At 36.2% G+C, this 25,942-nt stretch overlaps 2 protein-coding genes and 1 long non-coding RNA gene across 3 annotated transcripts; all 3 read right to left on the bottom strand.

The window, feature by feature from the left end:
- Window positions 1–7,060: 7,060 nt before the first annotated feature.
- LOC126621675 (uncharacterized) lies at window positions 7,061–7,704 on the bottom strand. Its single transcript, XM_050290217.1, has one exon. The coding sequence runs from the start codon at window positions 7,561–7,563 to the stop codon at window positions 7,264–7,266; it is 300 nt and encodes a 99-aa protein (XP_050146174.1). The 5' UTR covers window positions 7,564–7,704; the 3' UTR covers window positions 7,061–7,263.
- A 6,199-nt stretch (window positions 7,705–13,903) lies between these two features.
- LOC126621673 (probable beta-D-xylosidase 5) lies at window positions 13,904–17,626 on the bottom strand. The gene is made up of 5 exons (XM_050290215.1): window positions 16,877–17,626; window positions 16,177–16,346; window positions 15,955–16,052; window positions 14,998–15,762; window positions 13,904–14,742 (listed from the first exon to the last, which is right to left on the bottom strand). Exons 1-5 carry the CDS (start codon window positions 17,582–17,584, stop codon window positions 14,075–14,077), a joined length of 2,409 nt encoding a protein of 802 aa, XP_050146172.1. The 5' UTR covers window positions 17,585–17,626; the 3' UTR covers window positions 13,904–14,074.
- Window positions 17,627–20,301: 2,675 nt separating this feature from the next.
- On the bottom strand, window positions 20,302–24,828 carry LOC126621677 (uncharacterized). Its single transcript, XR_007623129.1, has 5 exons — window positions 24,705–24,828; window positions 23,747–24,369; window positions 21,474–22,314; window positions 20,915–20,981; window positions 20,302–20,573 (listed from the first exon to the last, which is right to left on the bottom strand). It is a non-coding gene; the product is annotated as an uncharacterized LOC126621677 (long non-coding RNA).
- Window positions 24,829–25,942: the final 1,114 nt, after the last annotated feature.

The following is a 25,942-nucleotide window of genomic DNA, read 5'->3' as shown; positions in this document are numbered from 1 at the left end:
GGGAAATTTTGCCATAAACCGATTTACCGACCGAACCATACCGGTCGACTTATAATGGTATGGTATCATTTTGGCATTGTTTCATAATTGGTTTGCATTTTACCGAACTGACAATTAATGGCATGACTTGGGTAATTGATTTTGTATGCCAACGGTATGTCATACCTACCAAAATAAATAAATAAATATATATATATATATATATTCTATTTAGATATTTTATGTATTTTTTACATGCTTGACTTCTCCTTACTGCTATAAATCAGAATATGATTGTCCATACTCTATGCTACAAGCCAATTGGAATTGGGGTGCAACGAAATTGATGGCATGGAATGCATGTGAGGCCCACTAATATACCTAATAGCCACAGGGATCCCAAACTCCCATACGCGAAGCGACTTGTCATCGCTGGAAGTAACAAACCTACGGTTATTGTCCACAAATGTAATCGTATTCACAACACCCAATTGCTGATCATACTCTTGCAAACCTACGGTTATTATCCACACTTTCCTTATTTGCAAACCACCAGTTATGCCATTTACCAACTGAACCAGCCAATAATTTTGGTTGAACCGATTTTTGGCAACCGCAAGAAGACGATTGGCTTGTAGTAACTGATTTTAGGTAATTATGTATATGTGGTTGGCATGTGGCACAAGGAATTTGGCACGGTATGCCAACCGAACCCAGCCCTACCAACTACTTGAAAAAAAAAAACCATTTGGAAAAAGAAATAATATTAAATGTTTGCATAACAAAAAAAAAAAAAAAAAAACTGTGATTGAAAAAACATATGTGGAAGAAGAGAAAAACAGTTTAATTATTAATATTTCCACTAAATAAGGAAAAGTGCATCATGCAGATAAAAAGATAAATTCAAAAATTATTTTAATTTAAAAAAAAATATAATAATGACATGTAATTTAGCTTGAGGTGGCTATTGGTCAAAGCATTTTAATCAAATTTTAAAAAAGCACAGATGTTTAATCTAAATGATATAGAAAAACTATAGGAGATTCTAATTTTCCCAACAAAAAAAAAAAACATTATCATGACACACACCCTAATTCATCATATTAATCCTCTCATTCTCTCTTTCACACCAACCTCAATTTGGTTTTCTTACTCAAGATAGGTCTTCCTTTTCAACTCCGCTGTATTCAAGTTTGAACTCCCACTACAAAATAACAACTCATCTACCACGATAATTTTATCACGGGCTTTATGTGTCCTTTATAAAATGTACAAATTTATCACGGGCATAAGAAGCCCATTGTAAAATAACAGTGAATGACCACGCGCAAAGTTGCACGTTGTAAATTTACTAAGTCACCATGGATAATGCTCGTGGTCAATATTGTTTGTATCCACAACGCCTTTTTGTTATCTACCACGAGCATAATGTGTGGTAGAACTATACACGCCAAAATTTTAGAGGAGGCGGGACACCAAAATTTTGCAAAATTTCAAACTATGTAATTATCTGTATTATTTAAGAAAAAAACTGAAACAATAACCGTGTAGAACCAGATAAACACCACACCCCATCCATCATGCAAAACTAGACCAGTAAAAGAAATCGAAGTTGTTTTCTGAACGTATGTCTATGAAGTGCAATTAAATTCTGAAACCCACTATTCACTTCTCCCAAAACGGTTTCCTCCGCAAAGGAAAAGCTATGTTGTTTATTTGGTTTATTCGATCCTCTCACGTACTTTTTTTTATTATTGCAGTTTTAGTTTATTTGGTTTTGTTTTTATTTATCGATTAGATTCCTCCATTAATTTGGTACTAAATTCTGCAATTGTTTTGTTTGTTTTGGGTTCACTGTATTTCTGACTCTCCATTTTGTTTATTAGGGGTTTTGATAAAGCTACATTTCTTGTTTCATCGACTTTGGGGTAGAATTGTACAATGGCTGGCCAGTCCAAGAGTGAATCTACCTACGATTTCACTAGCAAGGTTGGTTTTTGACAAAAATTTATTATTTTCATTTTCCATCTACTTTGCAATTTGGAATTTTAGTCAATTATTTTCGAACCTTAACAATCAAACGCTATCATATTTTGTTTTGAGGTATGCTGGGTTGTATCAACAAAACTTCCATCTATTTACTCCTCCTTTGTTAAATGAATCTCTATAATTTAGGTTTGATTTTTGTGCTTCAGAATTCGTAGTTTACAATATATTCTTTTAAATGTCTAGGTTAAGTATTGGCTGATAATGCTTTCTCCAATTGAGTTGGCTGGCGCAGAGACCAAATTGGAGCGGTGCTCCTTGTGGAGGAATCTGGTAGAAATCTTTTTGCGTAAATTTTCTTTCTTTAGTCCTTTTATTTTATTTTAATTAATTATCTTTGCTTTCTTAAATATTTTGTGTTGCTCAGTTTCAATAGTTAGTGAATTTTCTCCATTTAATAAGCTTGCTCGCATTAAAATTAATGGGATATATAGTTGATATGTACTTGAGTTTTTTAATTATTATTTTATTTTTATGTCAGTGAAATCGATGATTTTGTAGATTGAATTTGTATATGATGCTCTTGAGACATGAATTTTCTTTCAAAGCTTTATATACAATAAACTTTATGATATTAGATTTATTGATGTTCCAGTAATTGGATGGGACTGTTTAAAACTATCAGTTTTGTTATGCTTCGTTTTTATTAGATAAATTAGATTTTGTTTTGATCTATGTGCTTATGTCTATACAGATAAAGAGAGCAATTAGCGAGGTTCAAGCATTAGGAGCAGTATTTCACTCTCAAAGAACTTCATTTGGAGGTGTCCAAAGAAAAGTGAAGCCTTTCAAGTGACAATTTCTTGTTATTAGAGGCCTACTTGGTGATTCATATGTAGTTTAAATCATGGGTGGTGTTGTTAACTTTGCACATCTTGTAATACCATTTGGTATTCTTAGTATAAATCATTGGCGGTGTTGTTAGCTTTGTACATCAATTGTAATACATTTTGACTATATGATTATTCATGAAATATTGTATTATAGTAATAGTGCAATTTTGTTGTTTCTTTATATATTTTTAATTAATTATTATTTTTATTTTAGAAAACATTTTATAACAAGCATTGACTGTGGTCAATTAGTAATTCACAACGGTCGTAGCGCGTGTTGTTTAACTCTAATTGGTCACGGGCACTATCCGTGATTAGTATGTAATAAACAACGCACTTTGCCTGTGGTAAAAGTTAGGACTTTTTATCACATCCAAATACTTAACAGGCACATTGTCCATGGTGGATTGAAATTTACCACGGGCATTCACTGTGGTCAATGACTAAAATATCGATAATATCAGCGAAATATCGCCAATATTATCGTTTTTCAGAGAGACATATATTTTCCCACGTATCCCCCTAATTGTCGTCAAAATATTGCGATATTATCGAAACAATCGTCGTGGCTCCGTCGTCGGAAAGGCAGCCAAGGCTGCGTCGTCGCAGCTGCCCAGATCTCTCTCTGCAATCCAGGCTCAGACCCAAGATCTGCGCCTCCGTCGCCGGAAATGAAAAATCCATTTTCTCCAGATCCCAAAACTCGCTTGGGTTTGAATCAAACCGTTTGATGGATCCCTTTGCCTGATGGTGGTCACCGGGAGGTGAGAAAGGGAGGAGGAACCGTCCACAGGTGGTGATGGTGCTCGCCGGAGTGTGCGCCACTGTGGTGCTCGGCGGGTGTGGGTGTGGTGGTCTGTGCTCCGGGGGAGAAGAAACAAGGACATGAATGAGGGAGAAGGTTCGAGGGATTGGGGAAGGGGGAAATACGGGGAAGTGGGGTGTGTGTGTGCCTATCTGCTTTGGAAAGAAGACTTGCAAAGAAGAGATAGGGGGAGAACCGGAAATGAATGAGGAGAGGAATGAGGGAGAAGGAAGTGGTCTGTGCGTGTGTGTCTCTGTGTGTGTGTGTGTGGAAGTGGGGGGTGTGTGTGTGTCATCTGAGAGAAGAAAAAAAAAATCCAAACATGCTTTTAAAATACCCAGCCCATGTGTCAGTCAGTGTGTGTTATCTGAGAGATGAAAAAAATAAAATCCAAACATGCTTTCAAAATATCCAGCCCACGTGTCAATGATCGTTATCTATAACTTCGGACTCTGTTGGAGTGGGAAGTAGTAACTATGGTTATACTCATAACCAACCGTTTACCTACCTTTCATATCCTATTCCTGTTGGGATGGAATCGAGCGACTCATGGAAAGAATCTGAGACTCAATCTTCAAATGATTTTGCTTATGGACAACGTCAACCAATCTCGGATCCATATGGGTGGCATGTTAACAATTACATGCAAAACTATTTTGGGGATTTATCATTTGATGACTACTCTTCACAATACACTTACTCTACACATAGAGATGATGAAGATAGTCAAAATTTTGAACCTCATAGGAACTCTATGTGGTACTAAGTCACTCATGTATCTTACCATGCAATGTATAAAGTGTAAAATATTGTACTAATTCATTATATATAAATGATTATGATGTGTTTAAACTTCTTTCATTAATTACTACATATTTTCTATATTCACAATGTTTGCCAGCTCGCTATATAATCAACTTAAATAAGTTAAATCCATCATGCAATGCATTTCCTTCCAATTTTTTGTGATAAACTAATAGATAATTGACTAAATAAACATTCTGCAAAGTTTCAATAAAAATTTCCAAGTTTTTCTTACAATTTCCGTGGTTTTTATTCAATTTTTATCGATATCAATAATATCCCGATATTTCCATCGAAATTTTCGTGTTTTTGGAATATCGATATTTCCGATATCATCGATATTTAATACCTTGACCGTGGTAGATGTGGGTTTGCCTTCTAGTCAATGGCGAAGCCACGTGAGGGCGAGGAGTGGCAGCCGCCACTCCCTTCGCTGGAAAAACAAGGTTGGAGCGCTGGCCAGCCCCTCCACTCCTGCTGCCGCTGCTCTTCATCTCCTCCATTCCATAACTTCCATTCAGTCTCTCTCTCTGTGCTCTTTTTCAATCTCCAATCAGAGCAAAAGGTGCAGCAGCGTTGCCCTTCCCTCGCCGGACACTCCCTTCGCTGGAAAAACAAGGTTGGAGCGCTGGCCAGCCCCTCCACTCCTGCTGCTGCTGCTCTTTATCTCCTCTGTTCCATAACTTCCATTCAGTCTCTCTCTCTGTGCTCTTTTTCAATCTCCAATCAGAGCAAAAGGTGTAGCAGCGTTGCCCTTCCCTCGACGGAAATCAAGCCCAGAAATTACCTCTGGTGTCTTGGAAAACTTGCAAACTGAATCCATGTTTGCTGCAGCGATGCGAAGCAGCTATGTTCTGTTATAAAAAAAAAAACCAAAAAGAAGACTTTTTAAACATTGTCGTTTGGCTTTAAAGATGCAATCTTTTTAACTTATTTGACCTTTACCAAAGTACCCACATGGGAGAACTACAATAGATAACCAAAAGCAAAAGCTTTTACCTTTATGGGATAAGGAGTATCTCCCTGGCAAGTGGTTGAAACAACAAAAATTACAGTGCTCTATTGAGCTAAGCATCCCTAAGTAAAACAGTAAAAAAAAAGAAAAAAAAAGAGCAGCATAAGTAAACAATTTATTTATTTTTTTGAGTGAAACGATAGCGTTAGTAAGTTAAATGTTAGATTAGCCATCGACGGGATTCAAACCCACGCCGTCACGCAAGGGCATAACACCTTTCCACCACTGTAGTAAATGGTCACTTGCACAATTTATTATTATTTAGGCATTATTGTGCTAAATTTTTCTTTTTATTCCTCTCTCTCTTTTTTGTTTCTTTTAATCTGGACTTTTTTATTAATCAGTTCTTATCATGAAATTCATGAATTTATGATCGTAAGCCATATAAGGTTTGGAAGCACTCTAGTATTTAAAAGAACTATATATAGGACTAATACATATAGAATTTGGTTTGTACAACAAATTGTACAAGGAATTCAACTTAAATGATCAAGTATAACAAGTGCTTTTCCCGATAAACTAGAACTAAAAAACAATAGGCATCGTAACTTTCTTCTGATCATTCTTGAAATGTGTAGTAGAGAGTCAATGGTTATCAAATATGACAACATTTTATCATTTTGCTCTTCCCAAAAATCACAATTCAACCTATATTTATTCAAGACACCATCACCAGGGGTATTTTGGTCATTTGATAGGTATTGATTATAACAGACATTAATATTGTCACACTATTTGGTTGTCTAAATTTTTTAAGACCTTTTACCCTTTGAAGTCCCGCCCCTCCTCCTGAAAATTCCTGGCTTCGCCACTACTTCTAGTGTCCCATCCTTTCCCTAATGTAACTTAAATAGTAATATGGCTTGTATTTTAAATAAGGATTTAGCGAATGGACATTCACCAAAAACCCTTCACATATTATAACTAAAAAACCAATTTGACTCAAACTTTATAAAAAATAAAAAATAAAAAAAAACTTAATACCTTACTATTGCACTGTTATAAAACTGTTATTACATCGTTAATACACTATCTTCACATCGTTAATATCCTGTTATTACACCGTTGACACCATTTTGTAAGGTATTAACTAGTGATCAAACTCAAAATTTTGAACTAGCAGATTTTGTCAAAATCAGATTGCAAGAGCTTTACCATATAGGTTAGTGGGGAAACTTTGACAAAAAGTTGAAATCTGGTGTTAAAAGCTCTACCAAACGAATCCTTAGCCCAAATCTTCATTCAGATAATTTAATATTAAGAATGAACCATTTTGCTTGGTTGGGCATAGCTATTATCTAGTGCTCTTTCTTGGGCATGGTTGTTATCTCTTGCTTCTTGCTAGGAGAATAAAATCACAAGACAAACCTCCGAGTACAACCCTAATCAAAACGGTCAAAGTTAAAACCCCGATTGATCACAAGATCCAAATGAAGGGAACCCATAATCCTTCTGATGAACGTGGTTTTTAATCGTAATTATCAAAACACCACCCTTCCATAACTGTACAAGTTGTTAATCACAAAAAAGACAATCCAAATCAGAATTAATGTACACTAAACAGTAAACACTGCTTAATTACTTTCAAATTTCAGTTTCAACAACATTATAAAAATACAATCATATGATGCTAATTTTATTAACATATTGAACTTTTACAGGGAAATGAATTGCTAGTATGATAGAATCTCCACCTTTGAACACTTTGTTCCTGCTTTAAAGCATAACCCACCCCCAAAACAAACAAAAAATCAATGAAATATTTGGGATGAACGTATCTATCACTTCCTTCTAGTCATGCCCGCATTAGAGCCTTGGTAAGGATAGGAACCTATCTTCGATCCAACGAACACCGAAGGAGCAGCAGCGGAAACACCGGCTTCTTCCTTATTGAAGGTGGGAGGCTGGAACTCCGACCTTGTCCTGCGGTGAGACGAGCCCTCCGCCGAATCCTGGCCGGTCAGCAGAAGATGGTAGCTACGGTTGGAGTTGCTCTCAGAAGCAGAAAACGATCTGATCAACCTGTGCTGAGGTCTTTGCTTCTTGATTGCATGAAGAAGAAATGGAATCAAACCTTCCATTTTATTGCCTTAACTTGCTAGACGATCTCTTGCTTTTGCTTTTGGTTCCTTATCTTGTTGCAGATTATTGAAGCAGCACTTTGCTCTTGAAGAAGCACTTAGTTCTTTAGATATGTATTGTGATACAAAGCCGTCATGAAGCAAAGACTTATATACACAGACAATTGGGTGGTGCATGCGAGGCAGGTAATATATGTAGAATGACGCTTATGCCCTTTGATTGTGGGCAGATATTAGAGTTTCATGGGGGCTTGGGGGTAGTTTCCGGGTAGGGTTTTTGAATGGAGGGTTTGCATGGTTGACTTTGCAAGTTGATGTAATGGCGTGTCGTGGAACATTTGGTGGGATTGCGATGGTTTTGAGTTTTCTTCACACATAAATCCAATCAGTAAGGTAAGGCGGCTATACGCGTAGGATATCCACTACGGATTGAATTGAAACTATACATGGCTAAAGAAAATATATGGTTTGACCAATAGGCGGTGACTTTTATTAATGGATAACACTTTTTTTTATTTATTTTTATTTTTTTATAGATTCTGTCAGATGATGTGATCAATTTATGTTGTAAAATAGATGAACAACAGAATTAAAATGTCACATTTTTAGAATATATTAGAAAAATATACATTTTGTAATTTAAATGAAACAGTATTCACTTAAAAAATATTCAAACAAGTGGGAAAAGATATAACAAATATTATTTCTCGATTGGTACGGAGGATTTGGCAATTGACACTATAATCACGTGCTTGAATTGACACTATATATGTACTAAAATATCCATAATATCCCGATATTTCTATCGAAATTTCCGTTTTTTTGGATTATCGATATTTTTTTGGACTACCGATATTTCTGATATCATCGATATTTTAGACCTTGCTAAGTCACTCATGTTTCTTACCATGCAACGTATAAAGTGTAAAATATTATACTAATTCATTATATATAAATGATTATGGTGTTTAAACTTCTTTCATTAATTACTACATATTTTCTACACTCACAATGTTTGCCAGCTCACTATATAATCAACTTAAATCAGTTATATCTATCATGCAATGCATTTCCTTCCAATTTTTTGTGATAAACTAATAGATAATTGACTAAATAAATATCCTGCAAAGTTTCAATAAAAATTTCCAAGTTTTTCTTACAATTTTCGTGATTTTTATTCAATTTTTATCGATATCGATAATATCCCGATATTTCCATCGAAATTTTCGTGTTTTTGGACTATCGATATTTCCGATATCATCGATATTTATACCTTGATTAAAAGACAAATTGGTTTACAATTGGCATTGTGGGTTTTACTTGAACCCAGTGCAGTAAATATATGACATTGTTCTAAAAAAATTTGTCTAGCACTACTTAGGTATAGGCGTCTGGTCATCACCTCGATTAGTCTCTATGCATTTGAAAATTAAGAAAGTACGTCTAGACCTCCTTAGAAGTCCGCCTAGCTCACCTAAACCTGCCTAGACACCCGCCTATATCGCTCTCACTTGGACAGAAAACCAATAATTTTCATTTTGCATTTTATTTTTTCAATAAAATGTATGAGACTTGTTGAATACTTCAATGACACTCATTATATGCTTGTTCCCCATGTTTTCAACATGTTCAAATACTTTATAATCTACATGTCATTTTATTTGCAATTTATGATGTATAAACACAAAGGCACTTATTTATACAATGTATAATAAATTTACTTAAATCTGCCTAGTTCGTCTAGGCCTCGCCTAGCTGCCTAGGCGCTATGCTCCAGCCCACTGCCCGACTAGCGCCTAGTGTCTTGTAGAACCTTGATACGTGGTGATGTTAAATATGTCATTATATTTTCTTACACTTTATTATGTATAAATCCTTGGCTTTCATAGAGAGATGCATCTTAGTTTTCGTATTTTCTGGGTTGTGTAAAGCATATGGGTCCCTTTTGCTAATCATTTACTTTTATCAATGTGTAATGAAATATACACTAAAAATTTGCATTTTTCAGTTTTTAGCATCCATCTCTTTATAGAAAAGATAGTATTCGGCGAGGTTATCACACTACTATAACAAACACAAAAGATAGATATCACAACCAAATGACGGGAATTCATATAGAACATGAAAAATCTTTTTATACAGATAAAGCACATGGTCTGAATCTGACAGCCCGTACCTAATATTACGTTTTTTTTATATTAATTTTAAAAGAGTGTTTTGACGAAAATGCCCTAGAGACGATGATATTGACTTTCGTTGACCAACGTATAGTGAGACGTACAAAATATTCTTTTGGCATATCCTCATAGTACTTGTCACTACGAACGTGAAAGCGCAAGTGGAATCAAAATTGAAATTACGATAGCAATTTTACGGAACTACGAATCCGAAAAATATTTTTTGTAAATATTACTATTTTATATCTATTGATTCAAATTATTTTATTATTCTAAGTTTATTTAAGAGTAATGAGGGAGGGGAGAGTAATAGATGGAGGAAAGAAGGAAGAAGGCTGAGGGGGCTGCTGCCCAATTGGAGGAGAGAGGATAAGGGTGGTTTGCCTAATCAAGAGAGAAAGGAGAAGGAACTACCCAATTAGGAGAGGGGAAAAGAGAGAAGGGAGAGGAGAAGGAGAAGGAGGGGAACTAACCTCGACTCCCCTGCAACCCGCACCAAGGCAGAGAGTTTTCCGGCGATTCTCAGCCATTTTTCCGGCGAATTTCACCAAATTACCACCTAGAAACTCCCTACCGGCTTTCCCTCTCCATCTTACACCCAAGATTGATGGGGTTTTGGCCCCGTATCATGAAGAACAAATCGTACGGGGGTTCGTGGGTACACGACGGCTAATCCGCCGTTCCTGCAACAATTTCCTTCAACCACCACCTCCAGTTGACTCCCTTTGAGCCCAAGAGCAAGGCCCAAACACTAGCAGGGGGCGTCAGAACATCGATGGAGTCTAATCGAATCCCACCATTTCTAAGGTTTCCGATGGTTCGAGGACGAATTGGAGCTTTTCCCAGTCAAATTGGACTTGGCCACAAGTATAAAACTTGCTCTTCTAATTGAGATCTTCATTTATGTGAAATTTGGTAATTTTTTAAAATAGTTGACTTTTTTTTTCGGTGAGTCAGGGTGGCCGGCCACCGCGTGCAGCGGCGTGTGGGCCGAGACCCTACCTGCCCTTCCTAGACTAATTTGGATAGCCTGATTTCATATGTGACATTTTATTGATGAAATCCCGTCGTAAGACTATAGTTTTGATAGAGACCGCCACTTAAACATTAAATGAATGGACGATCCAACCGTTGGATCGTCACCAAACTTTAATACATTATAGTACGTAATATTTTAGGATAATAAAAATTGACGGATCGGGAATATGAAGTACGGATCTTCCCAGATGGGTTTTTGAAGTTTGTAAATCTAAACGTTGACCACCACTTAATTTTAACGATTGGCGGAGATCCGATCGTTGGATCATTCCGAAACTTTAGGATGTTGTTCTAGAAGGTTATTGAAACTCTTGGGAAGTTACGGATCAGAAATCTGAGATGCGGATCTTTCGGATCGAGTTACGTAGGATTGTGGACCCTACCATCAACCATTGATCGACATTTGACTTTTGGTCAATGAGTTTCAAATCATTCTAGAACGTCCTTGGGGATGTGTTTTATGTAAGTTACATGTTCTATCGATAAGGATTCTGAGATGTGATTTGACATTTGTTCTAGGCGATGATCGTTCATGATGCCTCGATATTCGTTCTAAGGAGCTGTAGCGCGAACTTCAGGTGAGTGGGTCTTTTCCTTTTTATAGTGTGTGTGTGTGTGTGTGTGTGTGTGTGTGTGTGTGTGTGTGTGTGTGTGTGTGTGTGTGTGTGTGTGTGTGTGTGTGTGTGTGCATGTATATATATATATAGTTTCCATTTATGCATTTCTTACGTACGCCTGGATTAGACTAACGTTTATAAGAATTAGTGAAATGACGGAATTTATGAAATATGCTACATCCTAAGGGATGCACATGTATGCTTATAATCTTTGATGCCATAATTATACCTACTACTATGAATGTTAGTATGTTGATTAGAACTATCGAATCACTGTGGCATGCTTATATTTATGTAGTATTTTCATCACTGTTACACCCCCGGTGTTTGTGCTTGCCCAAGGTCAGGGCCAGTCTTTCACGTGTATGTTCACCTCCGCACCACACGCTCGCCTTGGATCCAAGTAGGTGTCAGTCCTGTCGTTCAGGTTGCATTAGGCAACTCCGACTCGTAGGTGATCGCGAATAACATCAATCTTCACGTGATTGTAGCATTAGAGTGTATATTATGATTACACCTAGTCCTGTCATACAGGTCGCATTAGGCGACTCCGACTCGTGTGCTAGCTTAGATTGATGAGCATTAGTTCAATCTTACAAGTCGCATTAGGCGACTTCGACTTGTGTGCTAGCATAGATTGTTTGAGCGCTTGATTTTACTTATATTATTGTGGAGATTTTGTGATTTTGGATATCCTGCCATTAGTTACAAGATATCGTGCCATAATGAATTCTTGAGATTTTGCAAGCTACGGTAAGTATTTTTATACTATACATAGTAAGTATATTTTGGAAACTATACTTGTTTTACGGTGAGGGGTTACAATGTTTTCATAAAGGTTTTTATAAAACTTTACTTTCAGGCCCACTCACCCTTGCTTTTTTGCCCCTTCAGCTTTTAGCTGCTGAACTTTTGTATTGACGAGGATTCTTGGCAAATCTCAGTATAGATGGCTACCTTTGAGGGTATAATCCTTATCCTACCTTACTGTACTTTACTTATGCTCTGTCATCACTTGTGAAATAGGTTCATTCCCGCTCACCAGCGCACTTTTATATTTATGCACTTTTAGGTCTAAATTTATTCACATTTTCCACATCACTACACTTTATGGCTTCGTCACCTTCCAAGTGTTGGCCAACACAACTCGATTCGGAGTCATAATGGACATTCCAGGTCGGGGTGTGTCACTGAATACTCGTACTAAAGTTTTTTATTTTTTATTTTTTTTTCATTTAAGAGAGATGTAATGGAATCCTTGCATATAGATTTCCATTTTTGGGGTTTTTGAACTTTAATCCTTGGAGAAGATTAAAATTCAATAAAAACCTGGTGTTAGATTGGATATTGATTTAGTCTTCTAGTCTAATATGTACTTAATTCAAATTTATATTATATTTTTGTTTTAATATTTAATAGATATCTTATTTAACGTCATTACATTAAAATTAAAATTATTTATTATGATACACATTTTAATTCATTATATTTATTTTACTTCCTCTAATTAGTGTACCTAAACGTCCGTATCACAATATAATTAATGTACCGAAATGTCTGTACCTAAATATATTGTAGTGATTTAGTGGCACATAAGAAAATATGCAAAAACATAAGTGTACCAAAAAATTCTATACCTAAATATATGATACTAAACTAGTGTACCGAAATATCGGTACCTAAATATATTATAATAAACTAGTGTACCGAAATATCCGTACCTAAACATATTATACTAGCCTAACGTACATAAATGTTCGTACCTAAATATATTGTAATGAATTAGTGGCACATAAGAAAATATGCAAAAACATGTGTATCAAAAAATCTTTACGAAAATATTTTCTTATATAAGATACTTACCATAATGAGAATTAAAATTTATAATATTTTCATAAAATTTAATTAATGAACGCCATAAAATTATAAATAAAAATGAGAGACATTTAATATGATGGCATTAAATAGGGCCTAGGGACTCAAATCAATTTTTAATCTTGTATAAGACATTTTTCTAAACTTCATCTTATTTAAAGATTAAAATTTTTTTATTTTCTATATGTAGACACTCCCAAATTTGGACCCAAGAACTTAAAGCTAAAGTTAGTTTAATTTGTGTAATACCAGATAAGATAGCTGTCATGCACTTAATGCAGATTGAATTATGTTGAATTGATCTCAAACACGAAGCTGTAAAAAATGTGAGCCGCTTGAACTCTTGGTTGAAACTTGAAACTTGAAACATTAGTGCAAGAATAGTAGTAGTCAAAGCAGCTTTTCAGTGGCAAATCACACAAAAACATATGCATATATTACATGACACTGAACCTAACACTTATATTGCAAGATGCTAACTAAAAGTAGCACCAATCACTCATACGCTCATATGTATGTAGTGCTTTTAAACTGTTAAGTATGTATGTAGTGCTTTTAAACTGTTTAGGGGCACGTGGGTAATTGTAGAATTCATATTCATCGACGGCTATCGATCAAGCACTTTCCAAAAACTAATACAAACCCTTTTATTTTATTTCTTTTTCTATAAATTATAGATGGTTAAACATTATATTTGCTTTAAACCCTTTGAATAACAAGTCTCTATCATAATGCTTACTACCATGGATGATTATTCTGCGCATAATCATAGCTCATAGCTTAGTTGCTGCTGTCATAATAAAGTTAAAAGGCCTCCCTCAATTCTGCTTTTCCAGCCACCTTGACATCGACAATGTGCTTCACTTGGCGCTCACTAGGAGAACCAACCACAATTGTGTGTTTTCCAGTTACCAACTTCCTCTTTCCTTCACTATCCACAAGGCTCATTCTCTTGCACACATCCACCCCAATTGTCACATACTTTGTCTCTCCATTCTTCACCTCCACCCTTTTAAATTCCACCAGCTGCAACTTTGGTGCTCCCATCACCCTCCCTGAGCTTGCCGGTTCCCAAAACACGAGCACCACATGACCCCCGTCCCTTGGCCCGTTGTTCTTCACGCCGACAACAAGGTTAAAATTTAATTTCGCGCAATGTACTTTTGATACATCAACTAGTTTGCCTTCGGAGTTAGGGTCTGAGTCCAGTTGAGTGGTGGAGTTGGAAAGTAGAAGGTTAACATGATGAGTTGGGGTTGAGGGAATGAGTACTGAGGATGGTGCAGACTTTATGAACTTGGTGAAATTTGAATAGCTTAGACCATGACCAAACTCATAGACGGTTTTTCCAGTGTAGAATCTGTATGTTCTCCCTGGGAAGTTTCTGCTTGTGTTGGCTCTCATGTTCATGTCTGTCATTGCCACTTGATCTGCATATTCCTTTGGGTACCATGTAAAAGGAGATCTTCCAGCTACAGATGGTAAAAATAAATTATCATTACACGAAGCATATATCTTATGAGTAATTTTTCATTGTGACCATTTCATCCTACGTGCTGTTTCAAATTAATCCACTATATTGTAACACTGAATTAATAACAACTACATAACAGTTTGACAGACACACTTGGAATTTTTCAAAACTCATGAGACAAATTAGTAACATCACATGACGGTATGACAGACATATTCAAACAATTAAGAGAGGAAGAGGATCAAAACTCAACCTGGATTGTGGTCCCCAAATATGACTTCAGCAATGGCATCTCCTCCAGCTTGACCTGGATACCCTACCCATAGAATCCCCCCAATTTTGCTCAAACTTTTGGCAAAAGAAACATCAATTGGGCCAGCTGCCATAATTACCAGAATGACCTTTCCTTTTGCTGCACTAACCACTTGGTTCACAAGCTTTTCCTGAAACCCTGGCAATGTCAAGTTCTCTCTGTCAAGCCCCTCAGCTTCAATGGACTGATCAAGTCCCACTACCACCACCACTGCATCAGCTGTGGCGGAGGCCTGAGCCGCAGCCCCAATGAGGCTCTCATCGGCACATTTCACATTGTTGCAGCCCGGGGCATATTTCACGGCAGGGACATACTTCTGTACTCCTTGTAAAGGGCTAGTGTAGCTACATGGTATGCCAGCATAGTTGCTTATCATAACAGTGGTGGCATTTGCATTAGGTCCAATAATAGCCAAGCTTTTTATATTTTTAGACAATGGAAGAGCTCCTCCCTTGTTGTCAAGCAAAACTATGCCCTGCTTAGCAGCATCAAGTGCCAACATTTTATGATCCTTGGTGCACACATCAGACGGGCCAAGCTTTCCGAATTGGAGCAATGTTGGGTCACCATCAAAGAAGCCTAGCCTCATCAGGACTATGTAGTTGTATATCAAGGACTGATCTACCACAGATTCTTCAACTTTTTTTGAGCTCACTGCATTCTCTGTGTATAATCCTAGAAAATCTCCACAATTCATGTTTAAACCTGCATATCATCACATTGTAACACATAGGATCGATCAAAACACTTTCTTCTTAATTGTCACAATTTTTTATTTTTTTGGCTGCAATTAGGGGTGTTTGTGAGCTGGAAACTGATAAAATTTGATGGAAACAAAATATTGAAATATGAAACAATTGTCGTCAAATCTAATTCCGTCACACCATAATGGCGAACCTGCTTTCAAGGCAAGGGCTACTGCATCCTCAGGTGTTGCAGTATAATGGATGTCATTGTAATAAACTTCGATGGAGTCGCAATCTGAAACGATATATCTGCTCATAACATAAAATAGAGCATTCAGTCAGGCACAATGCTCATTTGATAAGGTTATTAAAGAGAAATTTGTAGTAGAAAGATAAATTACACCTCCTGAACCTTAAGAGACAAGAAAATTACCCATCTAGACCCCATTGACCTCTAACTACCCCTTGGAGGAGGTTCGGGTCAGCGCACGTTGGAACGCCGTTGACACGATTGTATGAACACATCACACTGCTTACATGGCCCTCCTGTACACAACTTTTGAATGGTGGCTGATATGTATCCTCCATGTCCTGCTCTGTCACCTGCAGTGAATCCAGCAGTCATGCATATATGGTCATTTGACTCATTTGTACTAAAATTTCTTGCATCTTAAGAAACATGAATTAATGACTCTAAAATTATTAAGGAAAACTAACGAAAAGTTCAAAAAAAACTTCCCTTTTAATGAAAAGCCTTTTTTAAAGGTATAGTGAATAGTACCAAGGAATGGTATAAATGTGGTTTTTAGTTAAAAGTGAACAGTACAAGGAGTGTTTTGTTAAAACTCCCAAATTATTAATGATTGGTTATCAATAAACTAGGGGTACCATTATTGATTACTGCCTTTGTATCAAAAAGTAACAAATGTATTTATTTTCATCTGCATTAACCCCACTAGATAGTTATTTAAAAAGAAAATAATAATAATAAAGGTATTGTATTCTAGCTGTCAGGCGGTATAATTGATCTCTCCATATTATAACACGTAAATTAATTATTAATAATTTAACACTATAACTTAAAACATGAACTCGTCGCTTTCTCATAATATAACAGTGGATTAATCGATTACCTGTGCATCAAAGTGAAATCGATCAACTCCTTTCCAATTATCCACATCATAAGCAGTGTAATGCTTGCAGCAGCTTGAGACCTTCAGCCTATCACCACCAGTCTTATTCCCTTCACTCACTTCTTGCAGACCGCGGACATAATTCACCGCGTAATCTGACACCACCAGAGGGTCTTCGCCAGGTGTTTCTTGTCCGCGACCCCATCTAGGGTCGCGGAACACATTAACATTAGGACTCCAGTATGTCAACCCGGCTAGGCCAACATTGTACATGGCCCTAGCCTCAGTTGACACAACCTGGCCCATCTTTAGCCACAGTGATTGGTTAAAACTAGCAGCGGATAGAATCACTGCTGGGAAACTAGTGGCACCAGGCACTGTGCCATTAAAACTAGTTCCCGGGCCAACATTAGACACGCCATGAAGTGCCTCGGACCACCACTCATACGCTGGCACACCTAGTCGAGCAATGCCTGTGCTCTTATCTACTAGCTGTATCACCTTTTCTTGGAGCGTAAGGCGCGACACGAGGTCCTTGGCTCGCGTCTCATAAGGAAGGGAAGTGTTGCAGAAAGGAAATTGGCTAGTTGCTGAAGCTCTATTGTCACATGCAAATTCTTGTGTAAAAATGGGAAGTATTTGGAGAAATGTAAAAGAAAGAAACAAGAGGATTTGGATTCGAATTCGAATTTGGATTTCGTTGTTCATGGCTTCTCTAATTCTTTGGGTTTAAACCAACTGGTTGGTGGATTTAAGCACATGCATTGATGCTATTTATACTAGAAGCTCTATAAGTCGAAATGCTAAAAAAGAGGATTGTTGCTTGTGAAACAAGAAAGGAGAATGCTTAGAGGAAGCAAAAGCTTCTTTTAGTACATGGACAGTCATGACTCATGGACCAACAAATTATGGTCCCAATCTTGGTGGGAGCAAAGATGAAATAATCTATGTAGGCAAACTCAATGTCAACACTTATGGCTGATTTATTTATGGGATTTGTAATTTTTGTTTGTTTGTTTGTTTTGTTTTGTTTTATAAAATCAGATTTATTCTAGAATCAAGAATTATTATGTATCTGACCATCACAAAAGCAAGATAATTATTATGATCTTGAATTTTCATTATCAGGAAATTACTAGTTTTAAAAAAAAGTTTATTATGCGTTCTTTATTATTACTTTTTGAAGTACTAATAACAACTCCTTATATTAAACTCAAAACATTTTCCTACCTAAATTCAAGTATATTAAATATGGATCTCCGTTAACATCACAAAGTTAAATCATAAACTTTTTGCAGATTATTATAGAGTTAATATTAAGAGCATTTGCTTGATGCCCTCTTGTGTTCGATCCAAAATTACTTCAACTATTGCAGACCTAAGGAGATATGAACATAGTCAAGTTGGCTAGTGCTTGGTGACTTGCAAGGAAAGACTAGCTAACAAGCGAACAAACTAGAGCTCAGTGTCCTGTCTTCTTTGCATCCCGGTTTAAGTCTCACTTTCCATATGTTATCGTATATTAGAATATCGCTTTGTCAAAATAAAAGATGCATATTTACTAACCCAAGTTGTCTAAAGCATTATGCAATTTATGCTTCTCCTCTACATCCAATTTCGAATCCCCCTCTTTCTAAAGGGTTTCAAACTCGAAAAATATTGCATTTTTCAAGATGGAATCGTTTTGCATGATATTAAGTATCTTCAAGCTCCAATTTAATGGGGTTGTACATATGTTTCCCATTGTGATGAAAAGTTAACAAATTGCCAATTGCGGCTAGTATTCATCTCAAGCAAGGTAGGAAAGATTCATGGAATGGGTGCCTTAGAAGAAACTGCAAACATAAAGGACGATTGGGAAAGGGGAAGCCAATGAAGGCACGCCAGCCATCGATCGAAATAATAGAGCTACTAGATTTATGCTTGAAAATTACATTTCCTTGAAATTTACAGTATTCAACTTTCTTTTTGCTCTAATTCCATTTGCCAGATTAATATCATTGATTTAGACATGAAATTTAAAGCGTTTTCCAAAAGAACTCAGTCGGCGAACCAAACGTACTGCTATGCCAAATGCTTAATGTTGTTTGTTCATATCCTAGCTATTTATTTAGGGTGACTCATGAAGAAGAAAAAACGTACATAATATTTAGTTTGCAAATTTTATTTACAAATTTAGTAGACAAAATTGTGTAAACTAAATGACATGGAAGTTGATAATTGAATTAGCATTTAAGAGTAGATGCACGTGCTCAATTTTATTGGTAACATATCATTTAGTTTGCAATTTTTTTTTTACAAATTAATCTCCCTAGCATTACTCTATAGTTATTAAACTAGCGAGCTTTCCATTGTTGAAAATGTTTCAATTTCAAATTTCTTCTCTTTCAGCAAGTGGCCATTTATCATAGTGGTGGAAAAGAGTTGAGCTCTTGCGTGATGACGTAGGTTTGAACGCCGTTGATGGCTAATCTAACATCTAATCAAACAAAATCTATCGTTTGACAAAAATAAAAAGTAAAAATTTCTTCTCTTTCATTAATTTTAATTAACAAAATAGTAGCATTACACATTAACTCAGATACTAACGGTTGATGTAGCCCAAATCCCTCACCTCGTACTACGATTAATTAGTATCGTTATATACGTGGGTTGTTCCCAAGCTCTAAGGTTGCATGAAGAACCTCAAATCTTTTCTAGCCTCAGTGCAACGGGGATCCATGGAAAGAAAGGACCAACTCACACACTGTTAAAAAGGAAATTAGGCCTAAGTTTGGGACATTTGATTATATATAAATGAGTACTACCTTAGGTAACATTTGATGTAAATAACCACATCATTTGAATTAATCAAAATTTTAAATTTAGTTCACTATTTAATAAACTAATAATTAAAAAAAATAGTTAATTAAATAATGTTTGTAGTATACGAAGAGTCTCTCATTCCTTTCCTTAGGTTTTGCAAATTTTTTAAATGATGCGACCGTCCACATCAAATGCCACCTAATGTGTTAATAGAAATATGATATAAAAACATGGTATAAATAACATTACTCTATATAAAGCAATGTACCGGGGAGATATTGAATTCATATAACCTATTTTTACACCCACTTACTTTTTACACCCATGTTAACTTTAATTAAACTATTAATATCTCTTTAAACCCATATTTACTACTTAAACTACCCTCACAAACCCAATTCAATTTGTAAATTTATCTGTATACCCATTTAAAAAATAAAAACCCAAAATTTGCAAAAATAAATCCATTTCAAGTTAGGACTATGAAAAACTGGACAAATTCTTAATCCAAGCAATATGATTGTCCTTGTAAATTTGTAATCACTAGGATTCATACCCGAGCGATGCGACGGGTTGAAAACTTTGTCATGCAATTAACAAATACATATAAAAAGGGCAGGTAAAAGAGTCCATGAATTTCCATAATGTACCAAGTTAGCAGAAATGTACTCCAACATGATTAGGTCAAAAGGAGATTCCTTCACTCTCAATATGGTTTATCAAAAGTAGTGTCTTATTTCTTTAAGCCAAACATGTAGGACAACACCAATCACAACTACAAATACTAACAACTGTGCAAAAGAATTATAAAAACACTCATGTACCATATAAGAACAAACCTCACAATTGGTCTTAAGAATTGTTTTTCCAAAGAGACCCATTACAACGTGATCTGAAAGAAAACAAAACATGAGTAATATCAAGGAAACTACACTTTCTCTGTCAAGTAAGATCTACGGCAGGTAATGAACAAAATACAAAGTTCCCAGCTTTAATTTAATTATTATCAAATATTGAGGGAAATTAACAACTACCCATAAATGTTTGCTCAAAACTAATTGATAATATGAATAATTTAATTACACAACATTTACAAAACCCAAAGTTCTTAGCTTAATTTGATCTTACCATTTAAGAGGAAGAAGTAAAAAAATTACACATAAATGTTTGCACACAATTAATTGATGAAACAACCAATTGGGCAATCAAAAATTTCAGATGAAGAAATCATACCAATGGGTTTCCATTAATTTCGATATCGAAGTTTATCTTTATGAGTCACTTGCTCCAAGTCTTTCTCCTGCCAAAAACATAAACAAACCCCCAAAATAAGGAGCTCTGTTGGTTCCCAAATATTAAGAATTGTTTCACGTGTACCCTTCATGAAACAGGTGGTGATGGCTGCTACTAAGCAGGATTGAAGATTGAGTATCTGATTATTATAGGAATTAGAAGTCATCTTCCAGACAAAATCAAATACACAGGGATAGACAATCAAACTAATGGTGCAGTGAAGACAATAAAACACGACCTACTACTCCCTCCCTCTCGCTCTCCGCGCAAAGGCGGCATGGCTCTCATTCACCAAACCCTCATCGAATGACAGCCACCTAGACCCATCCCAATCCGTCCCAAAACCATAGGACAAAATTAACCTTCCTAACTTAGCATCATGACCGCTTCGGATCTAAAAACTTTTGGCACAGAGAGTGCACATGCATAATTAAAATTCACAGATCTAGTGCAAGCAAGCGTACATTAGTAAAGGGAGCCAGAGATTATTACATTTTACCTTGGGTTTGAGATCCCTAAGTATTTTCCAAACGGACTTGAGTGTTGTAGTAGCGTCCTGCAAAGAAATCACAGATACATTAGCTGGCACAGAGAGTAGACATCTTTTTTTGTTTCAGACCGCAGATCCAAGAACCACACTTATTTCACCGATTCTTGCTTATGGACAGAAAAGCGAAGCAAGGGATTGCATGTTTACCTTTGGAATTTTTGTACTCTCTAATGAAAGAGGGGAATCCAGAATGAAAAACAAACCAAGGGGCAAACAAATAAATAGACGCCCAGAAAATCCCCCAACTGATTAAAAAAAAAACAAAAAAACCAAAAACCAAAAACCATGCTGCCTAACCTAACAAAACAGTACAAAAAGATTTGGAAAATTTTTTTTGGGCTTTTCAATCACCACATTCACGCAGATATAAATGCAAGAAACAATAAAAAAACAGAGATTTTAATAGAAAATGTAATTGAAAAAGACACTTATCTGAGCATGCAATAGAGTATGGACGATGAAGAGTGAATCCCGGACAAAGGGACCGTACTCGCGCCTGTTCACCATCACCCCTCTCTCTGTGTTTCTCTCCCTGACATCCCGATGATCCCCCTCTCTTTCACCATCACACTCTCACTCACTGAATCAAAGATCGACACTGACATCCTCACCCCTCTCTCTCTCTCTCAGAAACAAACTAAATGAACAGAGTCCCTAACCCATCCCAATCCGGCGGAAACCCTACGGACAAAATTACCATCCAACCCCCACTCTCATATCACCTGACGGCAAGATCTGAACCATTAACGGGGTAGTGTGGTCATTTTGACTCCCAAAGTGTAGTGATCCCCTACAAAAAAACCGGCAAACAAAGAAAAAAGAACAAACGATGAGCAATAAAACTCACAGACCATAACACACAAAATTCCCTATAACGTAAATTGATAAAGCATTTTACCCAATCCAATTGAATTCCTGATCACAAAACATAAGATAAACTAATAAACCATTTTATCCAAACAACCATTTAATTTTAAACATTTAAAACCGAAAAGAACCAAACGCGCATATTTGGGAAAAAATGGAGTGTTTTGAATATCTAAATCTCACCCTCAACACTTTAAAAATGCAGCGGTCCCAATGGAAAGAGAACTTGCAAAACGGCGTCCCAGCACAAACACAACATATAAAACAAACAAACGAAGACAAAACAAAATTTTAAAAACCGATAATGAACGATAAAATTCAAAAATCCTAGGATACAAAATCGCAAACGACATAAAAATTAGTAATAAAAATTATGAAAAAACAGACACCGCTTGACACCAAATGCTTGACGCCAATGACGACCCCAAAGGCAAGAAAAATCCCAAACCAGTTAAGAAAAAATTAAGAGTCCATTCCTCTGTCATATTCTTTTCCCTTGTTTTGCTACCCCTAATCCCAAATGTGTCTTCGATGCTCTTTGTCTCCTTTTTCTCTCACCCTAATATCTCACCTGCAAAATCTTAATGCTGCTACCTTCCCCCACCAACAAACCTTCAACACCCTGTAATGCTATTTTCTTCCAAATCTATAACAAAAAATGCATGCATAAATACGGTAGAAATTTGCAAAAACCCACAACACAACCTAACTAAAAATCTCACGGATTAAAAGTTTCACCCAAAAGAATCCCCCATCTCTCTTATCAAATGAAAACTCCAAAAGCAATTCACTGGTTGATAACAACCCATTTAAAATTGAACCCAAATAAATTAAAAGCTCCTCTCACATTGATTAGTCGTTCATTCTGCACCTACATTTTACTAATTCTACGTTAAAAGTTCTATGTACAACTCAAAAAAAGCATATTTTAACAACTAAAAGGACTGACACGAACACCATATGACCGTGTTAGGATAAAAAATGATAAACAAAGATTCGCTCAAAAAGCAGAGCGTAAAAAAACTCCCAAAAACAAAGATCAGGATCTCTTCATCTGAATTGTAAGTATTGTATATAAGTCTTCAAATACAGGACTAATGTGTTATAAGTATGATGTGTGAAAAGTATTTACATAACGTTGTTCCAAATCATAAGTTAAATAGAATACTGTATATACATAACGTTGTTCCAAATCAATAGTTGGACAGAATAACATGATAAACTTTATTTTGAGCAAGAACGTGAAAAACAATCTAGCAACACAATCTATCAAGAGATGTAAGTTCTTTGTATACATATATATTTATATCAACTTGTCATATTTAATAAAACTAAAAGCATGACAATAAGGGAACCTTGGCTGCCATAAGTCATATTCGGCAGCTGCTTCAGCCACCCCCACTGGAATTCAGGGTTGTGTGCATTTCATTCGAAAATCCATCACCATGAAAAATGAAAACAAAAAATCAATTCAAATCCAACATATCCAACAACCCAAATATTATAATAATCTAATCAGACAATAAACAATTAGAGATGAAGCTCAATTACCATAAAGAAATGAGGGGTTGTGTGGTAGACGCTAGTTGAAGCTTCATCAAATATATAGAGGATGATCAAACAATCAAAGACTAATCTCAATTACCTTTCCCGTTCCCGGAAAATCACTTCCATGCCCGCTATGAAATATTAGAAGGTCCGTAAACTCATAAGGCTAATATAGTAAATTAAGTCTCCCTCTATACCTTGCAACGCAAAGCAAAAGAAAGCCCCTCCTTTTCATAATCCCATATAGGGTGAGGTTAACACTTGCAGTGAGGTTAACCTTGAAATGCCAACTCCACCATTCCCTTGGCTAGCAGATGCCATACCGACGTCTGATCACTTCACTACTGCAACACAGCAGATGATGGTACTACTTCCCCTCCTCGCAACACTCCCTGCTCCTACGTCCACTCTCATCCAAGCACCTTTCTTTCTATTGAACAACATAAAAATTCAAATTCAAATTCAAATTTCTTTCCACAAAAGCATTAATTAAAATTAAAATTCATAAAACATATTGAGCTGAAATTGCTGAAACAAAATTCAAATGAAATTTTTTTTAAAATTGCAGAGTCAGTTAATTACTTAATTTAGCCAGGATCCACACCAAACTCACTCCAATTTTTTAAATTAAGCACCAAATACAAATACAAATTTAAAAACCACCGCCGATCCTCCGAAATCAATCGGACTCCAACAAAACAATTAATTTTCGGCATTTTCAAACGCAATACATCCAAAATTTAGAAATCGGTTCGGACGACTGACCTGCAAGCGTTTCGGGGAGGCCTGGAAGCTGAGCTCGCGCATTTTAAATATTGCTCCGCTCCTGGAATTTTTTAGATTTGAGCAGAAAATTTGGGAAGGAGAAGAATTTGATCGGAGAGAGGGAATGACACTCCCCGATCCCGATATTCCCCGAATACCAAGAAAGACACGTGATGGCCGACACGTGCTGGCCGACACTCGATGGTGACGAAAGCCATTTATTGAGTGCAATTGCTGAAAATAAAGAATAACTAAGACTTATAAATATAAAAGAATAAAGAATAAGCATTTAAGGAACGTGTTCAGAGCATACAACTAACTAGAACATTAAAGGAAATAATATAAAATTAGATAAACAAGGAGTGGGTCCTACACCGAGAGGACTCGAAGATGCCGATGCAGAAGTGTCTTGACGCCAGGATTGTATGCCTCGATTCTAAGCTCGCAAAACAAATATGAGTGGACCAAGTTGATATATATATATATATATATATATATATATATATATATATATATATATATTTAGTAAAATAGTTATCAACATACTAACCCCCAGGTTTTATGAAAATGCATATATATCTTGATAAATATAGGTTTTCCGAAACCTAGCATGTCATGCAATGTCTCAAATCATAACTTGTATATATAATAATCACTAGTGAATGTCCAATAACTCCTAGGCCCCATGTCGGTTCCCCGTCTCTAAGCAGACAGTCAGAGGAAATTACACTTCAGGCCCCATGCCGACTCCCCATCCCTGTGCTAATAGCCAGAGGAAACACACTCCAGGCCCTATGCCAACACTAAACCGTAGCCCGGGATGGACCGGAATCTATCCCTACGTCCCGTAGCGGAAATGACCACTAGGTAAGTACAAAATCACTGAACATATATATATTGAAAAGTAACGTCATAGTATAAAGTCATCCATCATCTATACTATAAAGAGGTGTTCGAAACATATTCTAAATATCATATCGTCAACCATTGGATATTTTATAAGAATATGGGTTATAGGAAAAATATTAATAATTCAAACTAGCTTTAGTAAGCATGTTATCTTAAAGCGTTTCATAAAACGTAATCATTAACTCATGCCTTTCATGTATGCATTTCTACTATTAAAACATGCATTTTTAGAAGGGGTCCACTCACAGATACTTAGCCGCTGAAGAGCCACGCAAACTAGCTACCACGGAAACGGCACAAATATTGCCCCTAAGCACATAAATGGTCCA

This window comes from Malus sylvestris, chromosome 5 (genome assembly GCF_916048215.2).
Source record: "Malus sylvestris chromosome 5, drMalSylv7.2, whole genome shotgun sequence".
Classification (NCBI taxonomy): Eukaryota; Viridiplantae; Streptophyta; class Magnoliopsida; order Rosales; family Rosaceae; genus Malus; species Malus sylvestris.
This window is presented reverse-complemented; position numbering and strand designations above follow the sequence as displayed.